Raw genomic sequence first — 21,966 nt, forward strand, 5'->3', positions numbered from 1 at the left:
GTAGCACGTGGCTCTGGCAGCAAGGAATTGATAGGCCAACTTTCCTGGGTCACAAAGTCCCCTGCATGCCTTGGACTAAATCAGGCACCTGGAATCATCACAAGGGCAAGAGTGGGGAATTCGCAGTGCACAGCGTCACAGCATATGCATCGTCAAGTATAGTCAAGAGGTGCCATCAAGCCCTTTCGTGTGTCACTACCTTTCTTATGCCATTAGTCTTCTATGAGTAAAATTAAACGTTGTTTTACTGTGGTAAGAGTTGATGATTGTGCTTCATCTCAGTCAAGTGTTTTATTGGTACTGGACATGATTTCTGTGGCCTTAATCTTTGGATGGAAATCACAATGAAGTCTTAAATACGAACTCTCAAATCTTACACAGAAGCCAAACGAAGGGCTTACATATGTGGCTCATTAAGGTATTTTACAAGTAGTTGGTTGTTGGAATAGACGACAGCATCAGTGTTTTAAAAAGAAAATGCTGGGAGTGTCACTTTAATCACATTTTAAAGCTCCTAGCCTTTTACACTTTTTTTTTTTTAAATAGAAAAGAACATTTTTGAATTTGTTGCATGCCATTTTGTCATTGTTGTTTTCTTTCCTCCTTTTAGGTGATGTAGCTGTGAAAATGTTGAACGTTTCAGCTCCAACGCCTCAGCAGCTACAAGCTTTTAAGAATGAAGTTGGTGTGCTCAGGTATGATTTATTTTCTTCAGACATAGAATTCTTCAGGAATGCCTTCTGAGATATAAGAAACTTAGAGTGTGGCAGGATTTGAGGATGCGTTTACTGAAATACTGAAATGATTCAAAGTGGTGACAAGCTGAAAATGAATACAAAGCACATTAATAAATATGTGATGCAATGCAGCTAGCTTGCATCATCTCTAATATGGTGTACTACCAAGAAGTAGCGACAAGCGAAATATCTAGAATTTAGACTTTACTCTTGTCTCTGAGCATTTGGTTCATATTACTCATTTAAACCCTGATCTGCATTCAAACACATCTCCCTCTCTATATATCACTTTTAAAACACCCACCCACCTGTGCCCACCCACTCACTGCAACAGTAACTGCTTCTGAGTTACTGTTAAAAAATAATCCTAGAGCTCCAGTAGATGGTTCAAGCCTTTTAACTTTTTCCAAAAACACTTTTTTTTAACATACAGGTGTTTTTTTCCTAGAGTCAGTCTCCTTCACCTCTTCTGAGGGTGTGTTTTGCCACATTTCTACTTTAGATATCTTCTGCCCTCCTGTTATGCTTCTGTTGATGTGAAGCTACTGTCTTGGTTTCATACTTTTTAATCAAATCATTCACGTTATCTTTATCCCACAGTTGCTAACACTGTGCTTCTAATGGATTCCTGCCTCCCACAAATTCCTCATCGTTGTTACTCCTATCTGCAGCACAGTTGTTATTTGTAAACTTTTCCACCACACGGGGTGCAGCGTGCCTCTGCATCGGCTCCGTCAGATGGTTTGACGCACCCCGTGCCTGACATGACATCGCTGCCAGTATATATTGAGCCGCGCTCCGGGACCTTGGTTCCTTTTTCCCGCACACTCTGTTCACTATCAGGATCACGCTCTGCAAGCTTTTTTGAATTCTTACAAAGTCATGCCCAACCCTGCAAGGCTTCAGACCATGCACAGATTGTGGCAGGCAGATGACTGTATCGGTTCGAAACTGGATTTGCTTCTGTTGCGTCGAGCGAGGAGCACGACACCCAGGACTGCCGGTCGTGCCAGTTCATGCACCCGAATGCCTTAAGGGAACCGCTGGCGAAGAGCTTCACCTATGTGCACAAGTTGAGGGGTGAAGTTGGACGGTCTTGTTCGAGGTCCTTCAGCGTGGATCGGCTTTCGAAAGAGAAGTTACCCCCGTGCAAGGAAAAGGAGAAGGACAAGAAGGAGAAGCTCTGCAAGAGATCCCGCTTCCCAAGCGGATCCTACCACCGGCATTCTTAAAAAGAAGAGCCACAGCTCCAGGGACTGCCCAGAGAAGGCACCTCAGGTACCCTTTCTGACCAAAGCCTCCACTCTGGAGGAATGGGAACAATTTCACCTGAAGATGCTAGACATCTTAGCCATAGTGCTGGCAGCTCAGGTGATGGCGCTGATGGCCATGACATTGCCGCTAACTGGTCCCACCGCATCCTCCTGGTAAGCCTTGGGTGTCTTTTCAGAAACTGATGGCTAAGGCGACTGATCCATCCAGGCCCAAAATTCTATTTGAGTTGACCGACAAGGCGCTAAAACTGAGTCTCTACTTCTGTAGCAGTTGAGGCCCCATTGCTAGAGGTGTGGGAGAAGCACGCCTCTATACCTGCGGTCGACCTGGAGTTGACTAGGAAGCATCGTTCTGACCCCCTGAGATTCAAACTTTTTGTCCACTCATGCCTCCCCAGAGAACTTAGTGGTACAGGATGTGACTGCGCATTTGAAGTTATCCACCTTTCCTACTCTCCCTCCTTATAGGGAGAGTAAAAGGCTGGTTGACTGGGGGAAGAATGTTTTTGCATCAGATGGCCTTGCCCTTTCTCGTTCAGTCTATGGTCCGCAGTGGCTTGGGGGGGGGGGGGGGGTGGTGCGGGATGGATTCCCGTCTATAGTCAGTGATGGCACGGAAGCTTCTCATCAGATCTTACAATTGGGACTGGACATGTCTGATTGTGTCAGCAGATCTATGGCCACAAGTACGGTGGTAATGCATCCCTCCTGGTCGAGGCCAGGCAACACTGCAAGGCAGCAGATTCCCAAGGGGTATGGGTGCCCCCAGAGGAGGAGGAGGAGTTGCGGCTGCCACTGTCACCTCAGTTCCACAAGGTGCAAAGCCTCTGAGATCTTCTGCCAGGAATTCCCTGGGTTCGGAAGGGGAGGAGGCGTCCCTGTTCAGCTCAGAATGATCCAGGACCTTGTCTAAAACTTGGGCCTTGCAGGACATGCAACAGGGCTACTGACTCCCGTTTGTGCAATGTCCCCCGGACCATGGACCTCAATCCAACGCCTTGCCCCCGGAACCCATCCTCTGGGAGGAGGTCCATCAGCTTCTCTCAAGGAACGCAATCAAGCTGGTGCTGCTCTCGGAACCGGGCAGGGGGTTGGTATTTCACCTTCTTTCTTGTGGCAAAGGAGGACAGGGGTTTTCATCCAATACAGGAGCTTTGGCTGCTGAATGTGTTCCCAAGCATGTACAAATTCAGGATTTGCCCGTCTAAAACACTTGTGTACGAGCGCGATATAAATAAAATTTCATTTCATGGTTACTCTAGCCCAGATCCTGCAAACCTGCGATCTGCAGAACTGGTTGGTATCACTCGGCCTTCAGGTTGCCTACTTCCATGTGCTTATCCATCAGAAGCGCAGGAAGTACCTAGGGTTTGTGGTGGGCCAACATCACTAACAGTTTAAAGTCCTGCCTTTTGGTCTTTCTTTGACTCCCAGAGTTTTCACCAAGCTGCTAGCAGTGGTGGCGGCTCACCTCGACCTATCTGGAAGACTGGTTTGTCCAAGCCCCCTTCCACAGATCTAGTGTTGGAGCACCTATTCCGCACATGCACTCTATTGCACAGCTTGGGCGTTTCCCTAAACTTCAAAAAGTGTCAGGTTTCGCAGCCCCTGAGGGCAATCAAGCTGGCCGTGGTCACCTTTCTCCCATTTGTGAGATGCAAGACTGTGCTGATCCTGATGGACAACACAGTGTCCACTGTCGACAAATGAAGTGGTGTGGGGTCCTTGCTGCAATGCAGAGAATCAAAGTGGCTATGGTTCTAGGCTCTGGAGAACGGCGACTCTCTGAAGGCTGCTCATCTAGCCGCAAGAGAGAATGTCACAGCGGATGCCTTGAGAAGACAGAATTTGGCCTCCCATGAGTGGGAGCTCTACCAGAAATTTCTGGAGGAAATCTTTTACTTTTGGAGCACACCTCAAGTAGATCTCCTTGATTTTAGTGTGAACAGGAAGTGTGAGTTCTGCTCTCTGGAATTTGCTAGTCGGGAGCTCTGGGGGACAGACTGACAGTCAAATGGACACTCCACCTCGTTTGTGTTCGTGCCGATCCCGGTCATTCTGCTGATTTTCAGGCATTTGCACCTCTTTGGAAACACGTTCATCCTGATCGCTCCGGACTGGGCCCGGTGTCCGTGGTATCTGGAGTTGCTGGACTTGGAATTCCGAGCGAGTCGACTTGCTCTCACAATCAGAGAGGCAGTTTTTCCACCCGAACCTCCGCAGCCTGGACCTTCTTGTTTGGCTATTGAGAAGCTGAGATACATGAAGTGGGACTTGTCGGACGGCATCCTTGATGTGCTCTTCTCAGCTCGGAGACCCTCCACAAAATCTATTTATACCTGCAGGTGGCGTAACTTTTTGGCTTGCTTCCGGGAGAGGGATCTGGACCCTTTATTGTGTCCGTTATCCTCAGTTTGGGATTTTTTTTGCTGTTCTTGGCTCAAGCGAGCCTACGCTTTTAAGGGATCCCTCGCTGCAATTTCGTGTTTCTAGAGGACCCTGGAATAGGGCTCATTCTTCACAATCCCCACTGTAATGCACTTCTTGCGGGTTTGTCTTACCAGTTTCTTCCACACCAATTTGTGGTTCCGGCATGGGATTTAAATGTGGTTTTGACATTCCTTATGGGAACTCCGGTGAAGCTCCTCCATTCCTATACTATGAAAGTGCTCACCCTAAAGGTGATTTTCCCGGTTTCCATCACTTCCGCGAGCTGGTGAGTGAGTTTCAGACACTATCTGTTAAACCTTCCCATTTGGTTTTCTCAAAAGATTAGGTGACTTTTCTTCCAAAGGTGGTCTCGGATTTTCATCTCTCTCAAAGATCCATCTTCCTGTGTTTTTTTTTTCCTTCACCTCAAACTTCTAAGACAGGAACGGTTCCATCGGCTGTACCAGAGGTCTCTCGGATGCGAGATGCTATGAAAGATGACCGGTTTTTCATTGATTATGCTAGGGCCTATGCTAGCAGGGTTGTGACTAAACAGTCTCTCTCTAGGTGGATCATTCTCTGCATCTCGGAAATGCTATGATCTGGCTGGCAAGGATGAACCTGAGCGTCTCAGAACCCATTGTACCAGAGGGAGTGGCTGCCACCTCTGCCCTGCAGAGGGAAGTCATTGTGCTGGACAAAGCAAGGTGGTAACTGCAGCATCTCTTCACATGTTTGCTAAGCATTACTGCCTGGATTCCCTTTCAGGCCAACAACCAGAGTTTTCTGGTCTAGATGGTATCCTTGCTCTCCTCCCTCCTCCAGATTTTCCAGCTGCTTTGGAAGTTTTATCATAGATGACGAATCAGTGGGAGGAAGAAATCCATTAAATGAACAAATGATTTAACTCTTGATAGTGTTCTTTCTGATGGAATGTTCCTCCTAAGGATTCCTCATTGCCCTCCTTACCTTCACCTCTTGGTGGATAGCTAGTACACCATTGGTTTCATGGTGTTTTAATGTCAGAGTGCTATGGGAAAATGGAGGAACTGAGGTGTCGGATGGAGCTGCACTGTGCCTCCTGGCAGCGGAAAAGTTTCTGATGTACAGCTGTGCTGTGGATAGGATTACCATAGATGAGGAATCCGTGGGGGCACATCCATCAGAAAGAACATCACCAGATTCCAAGATGGCGGCCGACAGAGGACGTGTGTGTGTCTCCCCGCCGGGCCGCGCCAATTAAGCATTTCAATTCAGCATTCCGGGTGATCCCCCGCCTCAACGGAACTTAGTTTAAAGCAGAAATTCATGCAGACGTAACTGGGAAGTCCTCCGCGGCATAAACATAAAAAAGAGGGAGGAATGCCAAGGGCCCTGCCACGACTACGATCTAGAGGTGTTCCCCCGCCGGGCTAAAGCAACAGAATCCAGAGCCACAGCAGAGACGCAGAGGTACCGAGGCAAGCAGGACTGGCCCCTGTGAGGTTCCGCACACCTGGTGACCACGCAAAAGGAACAGCTACCGAGCGCCGCCCACACCCGCTTGTCCATAACAGCTGGACTACAGTGTCGGGGAGAAGGCCTAGCAGAGCGGTAGGAGGAGCACTACAGCGGGAAGAAGGAAGAGACGTGCAGCAGGCCAGCGAACACCAGAAGAGTCCCCCCCTCCCCCAATCCAAGGCTCATGAAAGACAGATTAGGAGGAGACCCCCCAAGGCAGTGGGGAACCTCTGGAAAGGCACACAGGAGATCTGTGCAAGCAGCCCCTCTCCACCACTGGGCCCCCATCAGGCATAGAGGCATTGGATCCCCCGACAAAGGAGTACCAGTCGGGGGCCAACCCTCATACTCATCAAAACCAACACAGAATCCGCCCCAACCGGATCGTTGTAACGGTCTGGTGCGGCAAAATCGCTGAAACCTCTCACACACAGCGGTGCATAAGCACAACCCCCGGAGGGCACCATACGTGGGGGGAAAAACAGAAGCATACCGATGCGTCCCTGCGGTGCTTAGCAGTACAGTTAACAGAGGGACAGACTCTGCCAGGGAAAAATGTATGATCCCCCCAGAGCAAATCCCCAGCAATATTGAGCATGTGGTCACGGGAGCAACCGGCACGCAGCACCCAGACTGGGAAGTTCAAAACAGTGCGAGTGGTTCACGGCCAGACGGAGGAGAAGAACAAAGGGAACCTTCACGATCCACAACACAGTACAGGCCAGTGATAGTGGGCCCGTAATCAGCAGGAGTGCACTGGGGCATGGAACAGCGGCGTAAGGGACAGAGGGCTCACTTGCCGGGGCCGGGTACCCCATTGCGCGAGGAATTCACTATAGGGAGGACCTCAGTAACACAGCGGGGATAACGTCACAAGCTGAGAGAAGGGGCCCCACAGGGAGACCAGCAATAAGCGAGGCAGCACAGGGGCACGAGTCCTGGGGGCGAAACAAACGGCATGAGAGGCTAATAAAAGGGGGAACCCAATAATATAGTATAAGTATAAGACCACAGCGGATCTGGGGCAAGAAACAAAGACCCCCGCCCCAGCCAATGCACAGAACCCATAATTTTGTACCGGGCTGAGACAGGTACGGCAACAAGAGCCCCTCCCCAGACGCCAGATCGCAAATAAGAGGGCAATTATAAAGGCCACTATAGACCAGCAGAGGACACAGGAGAGAAAGGAGTAGATATAACCTCAAATTTAACAGGACAAACTCGGCCATCACAAAGAGGAGAAGAGCGGACCCTGCAACCACACGCCACTGGCGCACATAAGCGTCAAAAAGTGAAGAGGGACCCATGCATAACCCCCTAGCACATTGGATACCCCATAACTTGCCAGACTTTTAAGAGACAAAATCAAGTTACTGAAGGCAGGGTATACTGTAGAGCCAAAGTTCATAGGCCAGGCCCACTTTGAATGGAGCAAGGCGGAATGTGCCCAAGATCACACGGTTTAGCAATGCATTCAAGTCTTTGTAGAAATGTTCAAAAGAGGTTGGGGTGGTAACAAAAGACAAAGTTAGCAGGTCTGGGGGCCAAACCAGTTGGTAAGCCAAGGATTTAAGGGTCACCTTGGGCAAACCGAAGAAAGGGAGGCCAGGTAGAACACAGTACCTTAAAGAGTGAGGAAGCTCCAGCGGTGGCAGTTGTTCCTGGCAGCGAGTGCAGTTCGTCCAGGGGAAGAGAGGATCTTGTCGAGGAGGAAACTTGGAGTCGTTGCACTGCCCAGGGAAGAAACCAGCCGCGGAGTTCATCGGTGAAAAGGTCTGTTCCTGGTATTCGCGGTTACAGTGGTACAGCTTGGCTATCCGGGCCGCCGGGGTGCTTGGCACGGGCGAATCGACCAAGAGACGTCCTGGAAGGCGAAATGGCGAACCGGTTGATCCCACCACCTCAGAGGAAGAAGACTCTTTCAGCAGAAGATCTTCTCTTGTCAGGAAAGTGGTGAGGTCGTTGCAGCAGGGCTCCACCGGTGATGTTGCAGATGGCTTCCCTCTTCGGATTTCTTAGGTCCTGTGGCGACTTCTGAAGTTCCAGTCCCAAAAGCCCTGCTTTTATGCAGAAAAACCCCCATTCAACAGCCTAGCTGTCACTCAAACATGCTAAGTGGTGAGCCGGGCGGCTCACCACTGGGCCAATCAGAACAGAGTGCGACTTGGGTTGCTAAGGCAACGCAGTCCAGGGTGCCAATTCCCCCACCCACCCGTCCTTTGGAACCTAGACGGAGTGGCACCAGTTGGAGGGCTTCTGTGGAGGGAGATTCCCATTAGACATCCTTCAAGACAGCCTCCTAGCGGAAAAAATTAAGGGAAAGATAGAGCGATACTTTTCCGAAAACGACACAGGCGCAACCCCCCAGAATCTAGTATGGGAAGCCTTCAAGGCTGTGCTAAGGGGTGACCTGATAGCAATGAAAACACAAAGGGATAAGCAAAGAAGAAGATGGGAGGAAGAATTGGAAGGGAAACTAAAAAGAGCGCAAAATGAACTGGCAAATAATCCTTGTAAAAAAGACAAAACTAGCCCTGAGACACATACCACATACAAGGACAATTGGGACTGATTCAAAACAAGAAAGCATAATTGGCGCCATTACGTCTGAAACATAAGTACTACATCAGCGCCAACAAAGCGGACAAGCTGCTTGCAAGACAACTTTGCATACTAAAACTGAGGGATAATAACGGACAGATGAAAACAACTAATTAGGACATGGGAGAAATAATGAGCGCATATTATCAGACCCTATACCAGACAGAGGCACCTAGGGAGGACAAACACAAGTCCTACTTGGAAAAATCTTACTCTCCTCCAGATTTCCTATGCAGACAAAAGGGCGCTGGAGAGGGACATACAAGAAGAGGAAGTTCTGCAGGCAATCAAAAACCTACCGAAAAACAAAGTGGCCGGGCCTAGATGTTTACCCAGAGGCCTTCTACAAAATGTACAGGGAAGTGCTAACCCCGAAACTGACAAATCTATACAACAACTTTAGGACACAAGGGAACATCAGACTCCATGAACAAAACGAAACTGATCATTTTCGCCAAACCAGGAAAGGACCCAACTCTGCCGGCATCATATTGCCCAATAGCTCTAATCAACTTGGACGCTAAGCTCTATACGAAAATATTGGCGGAAAGACTCGCTCGACTACTCCCGACACTCATTGGACCAGACCAGTCAGGGTTTATCCCCACAAGGCAAACCGCAGACAACACCAGGAGGGTAAGCCATCTTATAGAAAAAGTGAAACCCACCCGCACCCCTGCAATCCTGGTATCTCTGGACTCGGAGAAAGCATTCGATAGAGTAGAATGGACTCAACTGTTCCACACATTGGAGGGCCTGGGCTTCGGACCGCACTTTATGCAAATGATCAAACGAACCAAACTACAAAACCCCCTCACTGCAAATCTGTCAACAACACCCTCTCAAGGAAGGTACCCCTGACCAGAGGCGCGAAGCAGGGCTGTCCACTATCCCCCCTGGTGTATGCATTATTTCTGGAACCACTCCTGATCCGGATCCGAGAGGCACACCACGTGAAGGGCATAACGATGGGTGGGGAGGAACACAAAACCATGGCCTTCGCTAATGACATGCTGATAGCACTAACAGTTCCAGAACTCTCCCTCCCAGCGCTCCTACAAGAATTAGACCGATTTGGCGCCATCTCTGACTTTTAGATCAACAAGCAAAAATCAGAAATTCTAAACTTGACGGAGGACCCACCAAAAATAGACAAACTGGCCTGAGCTACTCAACTGAATAAAGCTTCAGAAGGCATCAAGTATTTAGGAGTCACATTAACACCCTCAATTGGCCAGATATACAATGCAAATTATCCATGCCTGCTAGTGAAATTGAAAGCCGACTTGGTGGGGAAGGATGATGGTCATAAAAATGTCGGTCCTGCCAAAACTTCTGTACTATTTCCAAATGTTCCCAGTAAAAATACTGAGATCGTTTTACTCCTACTGTCATGATCTCTGCTTCCAAAAGGTCAGGGTTTTCCCAACTCCCTTGGAAGCCGATCCATAACCCAGGTTCCGAGTGCCAACCAGTCCCAATTGGGACCTTTTGGACCCAGTCCTGGCGCCAGTGGCACCAGGCTCATAAATATGCCCAGTCCCAGCGCTGGAAGCGCCGGGCTCATAATGCTTGGGTGGACTTACCTGCAGCAGACCATGCTGCTTACTTGCCTGCCAGTTGAGCCTCTGATCCTCTTCTGTTTGGAACTACTTTTCCTGTTGGGTGGGGCAGGAGCCACTCCCTAGATTCAGAACACTGGAACTCTTCTGGAAGGCAGGAACTCTTTTCTTACCTAGGCGTGGCTGTGGAAGGAGACACCTAAGCACTACAGGAGGCTATTTAAACCACACCCGGTGGATGAATCTTGCTTTGCGTTATTCTGCATCCTCTGCAGCAGAACACTCATCGTGTCTTCTGCATCGGATCCTGGGCCTAAGGAAAAAAGGCTTACCATCCTGAATCCAGTCTTCAGCAACACCTATAAAGACAAGAAAGAACAGGTTAGCATTCCGGCATCTGAAAGACAAAGGCTTACCTACTCTTCGTGCGCTCCGGAGGTCTTCACACTGCATTCCGGCATCTGAAAGACAAAAGCTTACCAACTCTTCGCACGCTCCGGAGGCCTTCGGCGCTGCATCCCGCATCTGAAAGACAAAACAAGGTGCGTTTAAAGACATTGGGGAACTTTAATACTCACGTGCCATTACTCCTTTCCACATCTAACCCAGTGGGTATTCCGGCACCCTGCAGCCGCTCCGAACTCGTACCTGCAAAATAAAAGACAGTTAGAGCGCATCGTGAAGCAGGCAACAAGCGCTTACTTACGTGCTTCCAGGCGCTTCTATTCATCCCACGGACTCCATCTTCAACTCACTTCAGCCCGTCATCCGCCATCGCCGGAACCCTGTAAAACAAGAGACATCATTACTAAAGACTTTAAAGACAATAGAATTACTCGAAACTTACCGTTCGTGCAGTAAACGACGGACAGCAGTCCTCTGAAGTCAAGAGGCCTGCGCTACCTACCCAGTGAAGAAACTGGTTACAGCACCCTGCCCCGAGGCAGATGGAGAGCTCGGCATTCACTTACCTAAGGTGAGAGCGTTAACCTTTGGGGGTCTACAGGAGAGCAAAAAAGGAAGAGATAGGGACACCCCAATAACCCCAGTTCATTAATCCCATATTTTCTATCTGCAGACATCTCACTCTTGAAGTCAGGCATACAGTGCACAGAGGTCCAGCCCAAAGAGCCAACCGGGTGCTACACATCACCTTTGAAGATACGGTAGTTGCCCAGTCAAGACCGGCGCCTCTGCGAGAATCAGGTGAGCGTTACACCTACGTCCCGTCCCCTTTCCTCCATACTTATGGGACATTCCTCTGTCCTGTGGGACGGGACCGGAGCACTTTGTCACATTTTTGAAAAATGTGATGCTTTTTACAATCTTCTCTTTTTACGCAGGGTACTGCACGCGGCCGTAACCCCGCTCTCCTTAGCTACGCCCAGCGCATCGACCATCAGTCCTTTTCTCTGCATGTTCGGGACTGGACGCACTTGCATCTTCGGAAGATTTTTTCCTTCCAGTGTCCTTCTCTCCTGTTCCGGTTTAGCGGTCGCGTAGTAGTCCGTCTATGCCGTTTCGGTTCGATTTTCCTAATTGTTCTTCATGCGAACGATGTTTTGCTAGGGCGGATCCCCATCCTCTTTGTTTAGAGTGTTTGGGTCCAGATCACCGGTGGGACTCGTGCTTCTACTGCGATACCCTTTCGGTCCGGGCTCTTCAACGTTGTTTGGAACGGTGGGAGGAGGTGTTCCAGCGTGTTCCTCCTCTGCATTTTCAGAGTTTCATCGATGAGAAGAAGAGACGCCCGGTAAATTCTTTAGTTTTTTGGGCACCCCGACAGGGGGACTCCTTCCTGGGGTCTTCCCAGTCCAGGAGGGGCTTTAAAAGCTCTGTCACCGGGGTTTCCCCTGAGGTGCCTTCTAGGGCCAAGAAAAGTACCCGATTTTTCTCTGAGGGCCTCCGTAAGGGGCCTACTCACACCGATTGCAGTCCTAGGCCCCTCCTGTGGGGGTTATTCAACGGCCCAGTTCTACTGAGGCGGTGGGTACCAGAGCTTGCTTCGAGGTCTCCTTGTCTGGAGCTTCCCATACAGACACCGGGGCGCATCCTGAGGCCTCTATTGAGGTTTTCTGTACCAAACCAAGGTTCGAGGCCCCTCGTGAGGGTGCTGTTACCGGACTCGGGTTAGAGGTTCCTCTATAGGAGGCTAAGGTGACCGACAGAACTGAGAGGCCTGTTAAGGTCTTGTCGGTGAGGTGGGTTCCTCATCGGTTCCGCTCTAGTGGGGATACCGGTTCTGTTGAGGGGCCACAGAGTGAGGTAGCTGACCATAAATCCTCTGTTACCGGCGTTGCCGAGGTTCCTCTTTCAGAGGCTAATTTGGCTACTAGTATGTCTCAGAAACATCCTAGGCCACCCAGTACCGGCTCTGCCGAGGTTCCTTGTGTCAAGGCTAAAGTCAAGACCCCTGACCGGTCTTTGGAGATCCCTGCCTCACTCACACATGTGACGCCGTTCTCCTCAGGCGTTGACAAAATGCCACCCGTTGCCGCTCGAATTGCGACAGCCATTTTGGACTCTTCCCTTACACCTACGCCATCAGCGTTGGGTTCTGGGTGCATCTTTTCGGGTGAACAGCGTTTTTCTGGTGCACTGTTTCGTCCAATTTATGACTGGAACGCTCGGATGCCATTACAACACTCGGTCTCGCTCCCTGCGGCGTCTGCGCCATTGATCTAAGTCAACCCGGCTGGTGAGGGCTCCTCTTGGCAACCCTCTCCTTTGTGGCCCTGGAGCTATTCCGCTCATGAGTGGCTTCCTCCTGCCACAATGTCTAAGCCTTCGGCAGAGGATGCCTTCTTTGGAAAATTTCAGAAGCTAATGCATTCCTACCCCATGAAGGAATATTTCAGAGGTCCTGCCCTCCAGGGCCCGGTTCCGTTCCGACGGTTCCCGTCACAGCGCCGGTTGTTCAGGCAGCTGTCCCACCTCCACCAGTCAGCCCACCTCCAGCCCTTCCACCGCCGCCGCCGCTGCCCTTGTCTCCAGTAGACAAGTCTTCGGCAGAGCCAGACGTGACGCAGGTCGATCTGGACGCGTTGGATGACGCGCAAGGGGATCAGGATGGTGCTGACCAGCCGCGCTCTGTTAGGGCATTCCTTGATGTTCCAGTACCTGAGGCACCACCTCCACAAGAAGGGGTGCTTTCGGGGGCGTTCACCTTGTCTCCTCAGAAGCGCACCGGCTTGTTCTTTCAGAAGGACGTTTTGGCCGAGGTCTGCAAAGTCTGGGATAAGCCACACACTGGACTGCATGTTAACAAAAAGATTGACGCTCGTTATAGGCTTCATACTTCAGAGGAGGTAGCCTTAGCGTCTTGCCCGCTTCCTTCCTCCACAGTGGTGGCGGCTGCCACTCTTCAATCCAGGCCAGCTTCAGCGTCATCTACAGCGGCGGCTCAGGTTCTGGCCAAAGAGGATAAATTGCTTGACTCTTTGGGGAGGAAGATCTTTGCTAATTCGGCTCTGCATTTGCACCAGGCGAACGCGGAGCTCATTTTAGCGGGGGCGAATATGAAAATGTGGAAAGGTCTGTTGGAATTTGAGGAGTTCATTCCTGCGGACAAGCTGGATGATTTTAAGGCGGGCTTGTCAGATGCCAGAGTCCTAGCGCAGGATATGCTTAAGGCTGCAGCGCATCATGTCGAGGCCTCGGCTCGGGGCCGCATGCTTGGCGTGGACAGGTCTCATCAGGCTTGGCTTCACCCCACAAAGTTTTCCAAGGAGGTGTAGGATAAAGTTCTGGACCTGCACTTTGATAGCAAGGAACTGTTCCATTCGTCAATGGACGTAGAGCTGAGTAAAACAAAGGACAGCACTCAGACGGCCAAGTCTTTGTCCGTTCTGGTAAAACCACCTTTTAGGATTCAGAGAACGCCTTTGCAGCCTCGCTCTTCCTCTGGTTTTCGAGGGTTTCTAGATAGGAAAACACAGAGTCAATCCTCCAACTGGAAATTCCCACTGACGTCAACAGCAAGGGCAGGTTTTCTCTCGGTCCTCGGCCTCCTCCTCAGGATCTGGGGGTCCCACCTCTGAGAAACCCGCTAAATGAGGGTTTTTGGCGCTCACACGAGACCTCGGTGGGAGGGCACATTGCGTCTCACTGGGAGGTGTGGCAGTCCATTACCGAGGACCGGTGGGTCTTGTCAGTAGCTTGAGTGGGCTTCCGCTTGCCCCTTCCCCCTACCCCACACTTCAATCCTCCTTTCCAGCAGTCGGGGACGCCCTCCCTCAAAGCCCAAGTCCAGAAGCTTCTGGATCTCAAGGCGGTGGAACCCGTTCCCCTAGGGGAGCGAGGGGAGGGCTTCTACTCCCATCTGTTCAGTGCCCAAACCCAACCAGGCTATCCTGTGCACCATCCTAGACCTTTCCCAGTTCAACCTTTCTCTTCCCCAAGAGAAATTCAAGCTGATCACCCCCAAACAGATAAAGCCCTCTCTTCAGAAGGGCGACTGGCTCAGCGTGGTGGACCTTCAGGATGCTTATATGCATATCCTCATTTGGAGCCCGCATCGTAAATACCTACGGTTTTCCATGGGGGAGGAGCGTTTCCATTTCCGTGTGCTCCCTTTTGGTCTCAGCTTGGCACCGCGTGTCTTTACGAAGATGTCGGTCATCGCAGCTTATCTTCGGCTTCAGGGTATCCATGTGTATCCGTATTTGGCCGACTGGCTGCTGCGCAGTCCCTGTCCACTGAAAGCCTCGAGCAACCTTCAGTCTCCCCTCCAGCTCCTGTTCCACCTTGGGCTGTCGGTGAATTGGCGGAAATCCTCCATGACGGTCTCTCAGGACTTCATTTTCCTGGGTTTTCGTTGGAACACGATCGATTGCAAGGTATACCTGACTGGGGACAGAATGGCGGATCTGTTCGCCACGTGTCAGGTGTTTTTGCAGTCGGAGAGCATGTCGGCCTGGTGGTTTCAGAGGCTTCTGGGTCTCATGGCTTCATGCGTGCTCGCTCCTCCTCTTGCTCGTCACAAGATGAGGCGGACGCAAATGGCTCTTCGCAGCTCATGTCTTCAAGCAGTGGATCCACATTCCAAAATGATACTGGTTCATCGTTCATGAGGACGGACCTCTTGTGGTGGTCGTCTCTCCGCAATCTGTCAGTGGGCGCTCCCTTCCAGGACCCTTGCCCGCAATTGACTGTCACAACGGACTCCTCCCTTCTGGGTTGGCGGGGCGACGCTGGATCATCTTCAAGTTTCAGATCTCTGGTCGCCACAGGACAGACGGCTTCATATAAATTATCTGGAGCTTCTGGCTATATTCCTGGCGCTGAGAGCGTTCAAACCAGGTATTGTCAACAGGGTGGTCCGTGTCCGCACGGACAATGCGGTGTCCATGTTGTATATCAACAAGCAGGGGGGGTACCAGGTCTCCTCCTCTTGTGGATCTTGCCAATCAGATCTGGGAATGGGCCATTCAGCATGGTATCTGGCTGGTAGCGGTTCACATCCCGGGCCAGCTGAATGTCACTGCGGATGCCCTCAGCCAATGAATAATTGTCAGCTACAAGTCGGAACTGAACACAGAGATCCTCTCTGACATTTTTCGCTGTTGGGACACTCCAGAAGTAGACCTCTTTGTGACAGAAGTAGACCTCTTTGTGACATCTATTAACAAGAAGCTTCCCCTGTATGCCTCCAAGAAAGGGCTCGGAGCCTCCTCACTCGGGAATGCTCTCGAAATCCCATGGCACAATATGAAGGCCTACGCCTTTCCGCCTCTTCCTCTGATCTATCGGGTGCTTTGCAAGCTGAGGAACGTGGTGAATTGCTGCCTGCTGTTCACAGCCCCTTGGTGGCCAGCCAGGTTCTGGTTTTCAGAGCTTCAGCATCTATCTGTGTGCCCGCCGCTCAAGCTTCCACAGGTTCCCAACCTGCTTCACCAGAGCGATCAACAACTGTGGCACCCCGCCCCACAATCGTTCAGTTTAGCGGCTTGGTGCCTGAGTTCAGATCTTTAGAGCGTTTCAACTTGTCCGTGGATAACATGTGCATTATTCAAGCGGCCAGGAAGCCCTCAACAAGAACTCAGTATAAAAGTAAATGGCAACGCTTCTGTCAATGGTGTTTGGCGAGTCTGTCATCAATGTCTTGTCCTGCAGGACATATTTATCGGCTGTTACCGCTTATTTGTCCACTGATCAGTGTTCCTTTTCACTGTCTAATCCAGTCATTAAAAGACACTTTGCGGGCCTGATGTATATTTATCCTCCTTTTCTCAATCTGCATCCAAGGTGGGATTTGAATTTTGTCCTTACGGCCTTGTGTCATAAGCCTTTTAAGTCCATGGCTACTGTCGATTTTAAGTACCTTTGCTGGAAAGTGTCCATTTTGATTGCTGAGACTTCGGCAAGGCGTGTAAGTGAGCTTCAGGCCTTGTTGGTTGAGCATCCATTCCTTACTTTTCATAAAGATAAGGTTGTCCTGCGAACAAATCCTGCTTTTCTTCCTAAGGTGGTCTCTGATTTGCATCTGAATCAGTCAATTTCATTGCCTGTGTTCTTCCCAGACCCGGCCTGAGAGGCCGAAAGGGTTCTGCACTGCCTGGACGTTAGAAGAGCCCTTAAGTTCTATCTGGACAGAACATCTGAGCTCAGGAACTCCTCGCAGCTTTTTGTGACCTTCGGAAATCCGCAAGGAAAGCCGGCCTCGGAAGCGACCATCTCCCGGTGGATCGCTGCCTGTATTTCTGAGGCGTATACCATTCAGGGTCTTCGGGCCCCAAAGGGAATTCATGCTCATCTTGTGCGGGGCAAGGCGGATGCTGCTGCCTTCCAGAAATATGTTCCCTGGGAGACCATCGTGAAAGCGGCTACGTGGGCCTCCCCATCAGCTTTTTGTAAGCATTACTGTCTGGACCTGAGCTCCTCCAGGGCTGATGCTCAGTTTGGTCAAGCTGTGCTTAAGAACCTGTTTCAGTAAGGAGTTTCTATCCACCCGTAATTCCTGTGGGTAGTGCTTGGGAATCTCCCATATGTATGGAGGAAAGGGGACGGGACGTAGGAGTATAATAAAGTTACTCAGCGTAGTGACTAACTTACTCCTAGTCCATAGTCCCCTTTCCTCCATAGGCCGGCCCGCCGTCCCCTCTAAAAAGGTTCCTCGGTTATTGCTTAATGGTCATGGACCTGGCGATAGAAAAGGACTGATGGGCGATGCGCTGGTCGGGCTTACGGCCGCATGCAGTACCCTGCGTAAAAAGAGAAGGACACATTTTTGAAAAATGTGATGCTTTTTACAAAGTGCTCCGGTCCCGTGCCACAGGACGGAGGAATGTCTCATAAGTATGGAGGAAAGGGGACTATGGACTAGGAGTAAGGTAGTCACTACGGTGAGTAACTTTATTATTCAGGGCCTTGAACATAAATCACCCAGATTGGCGATGTCAACCTTAACAGCACAAAAAGATCAAGGAGGGCTAGCGCTGCCACACTTTCATTGGTACTATGAGGCTGCGCAATTGAGAGTTATAAAGGTGTGGGTGACTCAATCTCCCCAACACATATGGGCTAAGCAGGGTCGGGCAGTGGCGGGATCCCCCTCTCTCCAATCTACTATCGCTACTAAAACACTGCAAACATCCGAACACCAAAATAAGCGAGGTTATGGGGGCAGGGATGGAGGCCTGGGATGTGGCAACCAAAAGGGGTACCATAACGACATTCCCATCTCCTTTTACCCTGCTTTTTCAGGAATCCCGACTTTCAACCAGGACTGGACCAGAGCTCCTACCAGAGCTGGGCACACGCAGGTTGCATCAAGTTAAGAGATATGTACAAGAGACAAGAGGTCATGACATACCAGGAATGCCGACAATCTGTGGGGATAAAGGCCACAGAAGAATTTCAATACATTCAACTGAAACATTGGATCACCTCCCCACCCAACAAAGAAGCAGCCACCAGACAAATAACTCTGTTTGAGGTCTACATGATCACAGATATGGGCTCCAGAAGAATAGTCTCCAATCTTTACAAAATCCTGAATGACCAAGGAGAAGACATTCAATGGTTCTATATGAAACGATGGGAGAAAACATTCGGAATGACCATAACAAGACACCATTGGGTGAATTTGGGGAACAAAATCCTGACGCAAACGCGTTCCATTCAAATGAGAGAGATGTGGCAGAAAGTTTTAGTACAATGGCACTACACTCCAGAAAGACTCCACACAATGTACCATACCACTAGTGACAAATGCTGGAGGGGATGTCCTGCAAAGGGAGATTGGAGACACAGCTGGCGGGACTGCCCAATCCTGCAACAATTTTGGGGAGAAGTTAAAACCTAGTTAGGTAAAATGATGCGAAGGCCAGAGGACTTGCAGGAGAAGGTATGGATGGCAGGATTGTGGGAACTAAACCAAAGGGACTACTCAAAAGCACAACAGAGGGGGGTGATGACACTGATCATAGCAGTATGACTGGCTTAAAAAAGTATGGAAATGGGACTCTCTGGAATGGATGACCTGCAAGCTGCAAGGAACGCTGGAGGCATTCTGGATGGACTGGGGCAATATCTTGGCCTACCTACAAAGCGACTACATGCTCCAATGGTGCCCACACAACAGAAGAATCCTGGACATTTTATAATTGTATTCACTCCACAGCAAGAAGACCCGAAATCCATCACCCATGGAGACAGGGGGGGAGGGACGAGGGAGTTGGGGGGAGGAATGTTGACAATGTTTATAATTCTGTACAAAACACCAATAAAACATGTGTTAAAGAAAAAAAAAAAGAACGAACATCACCGAGAGGTAACTAATTTTGGTCTTTTGGGATTACTGCCCAATTAGTTTCTTTCTCTGGAGCAATACTTTCGATCTTCAGAAGCAGGTGCTGTTCCTGGAAATGTTGTTAGGTACTTCATATAGGCGAGTGGGTTCCACAAAGAGTCCAAATACATTCTTAGGTAATAACAGGTTTTATTTAATAAAATAAAATTATTCTTCGTGGTCATGCTCAAACATAAAGTGACAGGACAGTCTTTTGTTAAGAGTGCCACCAAATCAAGGGTCGTCTTCTAAAGTTCACATGTTGGTGTACCACCCATTCACTTAGTGTCTATGGTTCTTTCTCAAAAAAGTCCTTTGGCTAGTCTCCGGTTGATGGTGTCTCAGCCACAAACCCTAAATTCATTTTCTCTTCTACTTGCATACAGAACCACATCGGGTTGCCTGCTGCAGCTTCCACAGTGATCACCTCCCTTTTCCAGGGTCCTGATATCTTCCCTCTGCATAACCTCTTTTCTCCTCTGGTCTTGCTCTTCCTTGATGCCATGCCACACCACACGCCTTATTTCTCCTCCATCTCCACACCCCCCCCCCCCGCCCCTGCCTTGGGCTGGGCGTTCCCTCTCCTTCCTTCCTGCCTACACGCTAGCCCTTTGTGTTTTCTCCTGGTTCCCACCCTTCTTCCGATGTCATCATCCTGCCGCTTCCTGATGTCAATGTCCTACCGCCTCCTGATGTCTCGCTCCTGCCGCCTTCTGGCTTTCCCTCCTCCATTCTCGCCCGTCTCTCTCCCAACTGCTTCCACCTCCTCCTTACTGAATTCCCAATTAGTTCCAAACCACGGCCCAGCCTTCTAAAAACACCCATAACTCGTTTGCCTAGGATGTTGCTTTGCTATTCTATCAGGTCCTCCTCTTCAATCAGTCTGGGTAGTAGGCTCTGCACATGTGTATCCTTATTAGAACCTCTTAGCAAATGGTTGTGGTGGAATAGCTTTCCTCTCACACTGTTCCGTATGTATTAGTGTATAACCCAAACCGCAGCTGGACCGAGGCTTTAAGAAGTCAGTCTGCCATCTTCGATTTCTTCTGTGTAGCACTGCGATTGCATCTGGGAGTCCGCAGACTGCAGTGGTGCAATCAATCCATTTATTTGTATAGCGCTCATCACTCAAGGCATCATGTCGCTTCAACAACTGATAGTCGGGATAGATGTAAACGAATCCCAGGTGTCAAAAAGGGGTAAGCATATATTAGCTATATCTAAAGAGAAAAGTTTTGAGATGCTTTTTAAAGGATCAGAAATCCTCAATTTTTCTAAAATTTTCAGACAACAAATTCCAAAGTCTAAGGCCGGCTACTGAAAAGGCCCAGCCACCCAAACGTTCTTTCCTGTACTTGGGTATCTGAAGGAGTGCTGCATTTGAGGATCTCAAATAAAGCACTGTGCTAAATCTAACCAGTTTCTCCTTGATGGCTAAGCATCCATTTCCACGTAGTTCACGGTGCATAATGCAGAGCGCCTTAAATTGTACTTGAGCTTCTACTAGGAGCCAATGGAGAGATTTTCCAGCCTTCGTTACTCCTGCTCTGGCTGGCAAGTGGGTAACCAAATGCACTGCTGTGTTTTGTAGCACCTGCAGGTGCTGAATAAGAAAGGCAGGCTGTGCCAGGTAAACTCCATTACAATAATCCAGACTCCCATTAACAAAAGTAGCCACTACTTGAGCATGAAACTTATCTGAAATAAACGGGAGGACTTTCTTTAGCTGTTTGAGCTTAACAAAGCCTGCACCATACACTGAGTTAACCTACGCCTCCATAGACGGGGATTTCGAAAGCTTTACACCTATATTACGAACTGTCTTGGAAGGCTTAGGTAACGGGCCCAATGATGCGGGCCAAACGGCATTGGACCATCCATCAGCAGCCCCTGGCAGGCTGAATCACAGTCTGTCTTCCTGCCATTCAACTTGAGCCAATTTGACTCCACTCGGACCGCTTCCAGGCAGTTCTTGTAGCTTATCCCTTACATCGCCCTGCTTAGTGTCTAGTCTAAACAACATCTGTGTGTCATCTGCATATGAGAAGACTGTAAAACCAAACAGATGAATCAAAATCAGCAAAGGGCGAATATATAAATTGAAAAGCAGGGGAGAAAAAGAACCCAACGGAACACCGCAGGAGACCGAAACCGGAGAGGAGCGGTAGGGGTTAAGGGAAACTATCTGCGAGCGAGAGGTCAAAAAAGCATGAAACCAATCCAATGGTGCCCCAGCAAATCCTGCCTCCTCTAGCTTCGCCATCAATATTCCATGATCAATGGTATCAAAAGCAGCCAACAGGTCCAAAATAATGAGACCTGTCGTGCAGCCCTCATCCCTGATCATGGTAAGATCATCCAATACTGATACCACAACAGGTTCGGTTCCCATCAAGGGGCGAAAGCCCATTTGGGAGCTCTCCAAGATGTCTTGAGTTTCCAAGAAAGTTCTCAATTGAGGGGTCACTACTGCTTCCAAAACCTTCATAGGAAAGGGCAAGAGTGAAATAGGCCGATAGTTAGCCAAAATCGAGGGATCAAGTGATGGCTTTTTCAACAATCGGATAACTAAAGCCTCTTTAAGCTTAGACGGAACTATGTCCCACTGCAGAGACGAATTTACTGCAGCAGCCAGTGTGTCATAAAACGCCATAGGCGCTGCTTTAAACAGTCTCTGCGGAATGGGATCTAAGGGTGACGCCGATTTAAGCTTTGCAACTATCTTATTTAGCTCCTCCTTGGTCGTTAAGGTGAAGTCGGAGAAACAAGCCTCTACCTTTTTTCCAGCCGACAGCATAGGGATGCCCCTTTGAACGTTTGCATGATGTAGATCGATTGGGTTTCCCTTACCAACAATTCCCCTCCTGATCTCCTCAATTTTACTAATAAAGAAGGTAGAGAGCTCATCACACAAAGATTGTGATGTGGCTATCTGTGTATTACTATCCAGTTTAGTCAATTTGTTAATGATCTCATATCATTTTTTTGGGACGTTCACTGCTGCTTGGATTGAATCCTCAAAATAAATAGACCTGGCTATTGTTAAAGCCTTATGGTAAATCTCACGCTGC

General features: G+C 49.5%; 1 protein-coding gene across 2 annotated transcripts in view; it reads left to right on the top strand.

The window, feature by feature from the left end:
- BRAF (B-Raf proto-oncogene, serine/threonine kinase) overlaps positions 1–21,966 on the top strand; it is a 1,813,806-nt gene that overhangs the window by 1,265,024 nt on the left and 526,816 nt on the right. For both annotated transcript variants that reach the window (XM_069628802.1, XM_069628803.1), the window contains one exon: positions 611–695. In XM_069628802.1, the coding sequence (XP_069484903.1) occupies positions 611–695 (85 nt within the window). The remainder of the gene's footprint in view (positions 1–610; positions 696–21,966) is intronic.

Source organism: Ambystoma mexicanum, chromosome 12 (genome assembly GCF_040938575.1).
Source record: "Ambystoma mexicanum isolate Mex_15411 chromosome 12, UKY_AmexF1_1, whole genome shotgun sequence".
NCBI lineage: Eukaryota > Metazoa > Chordata > Amphibia > Caudata > Ambystomatidae > Ambystoma > Ambystoma mexicanum.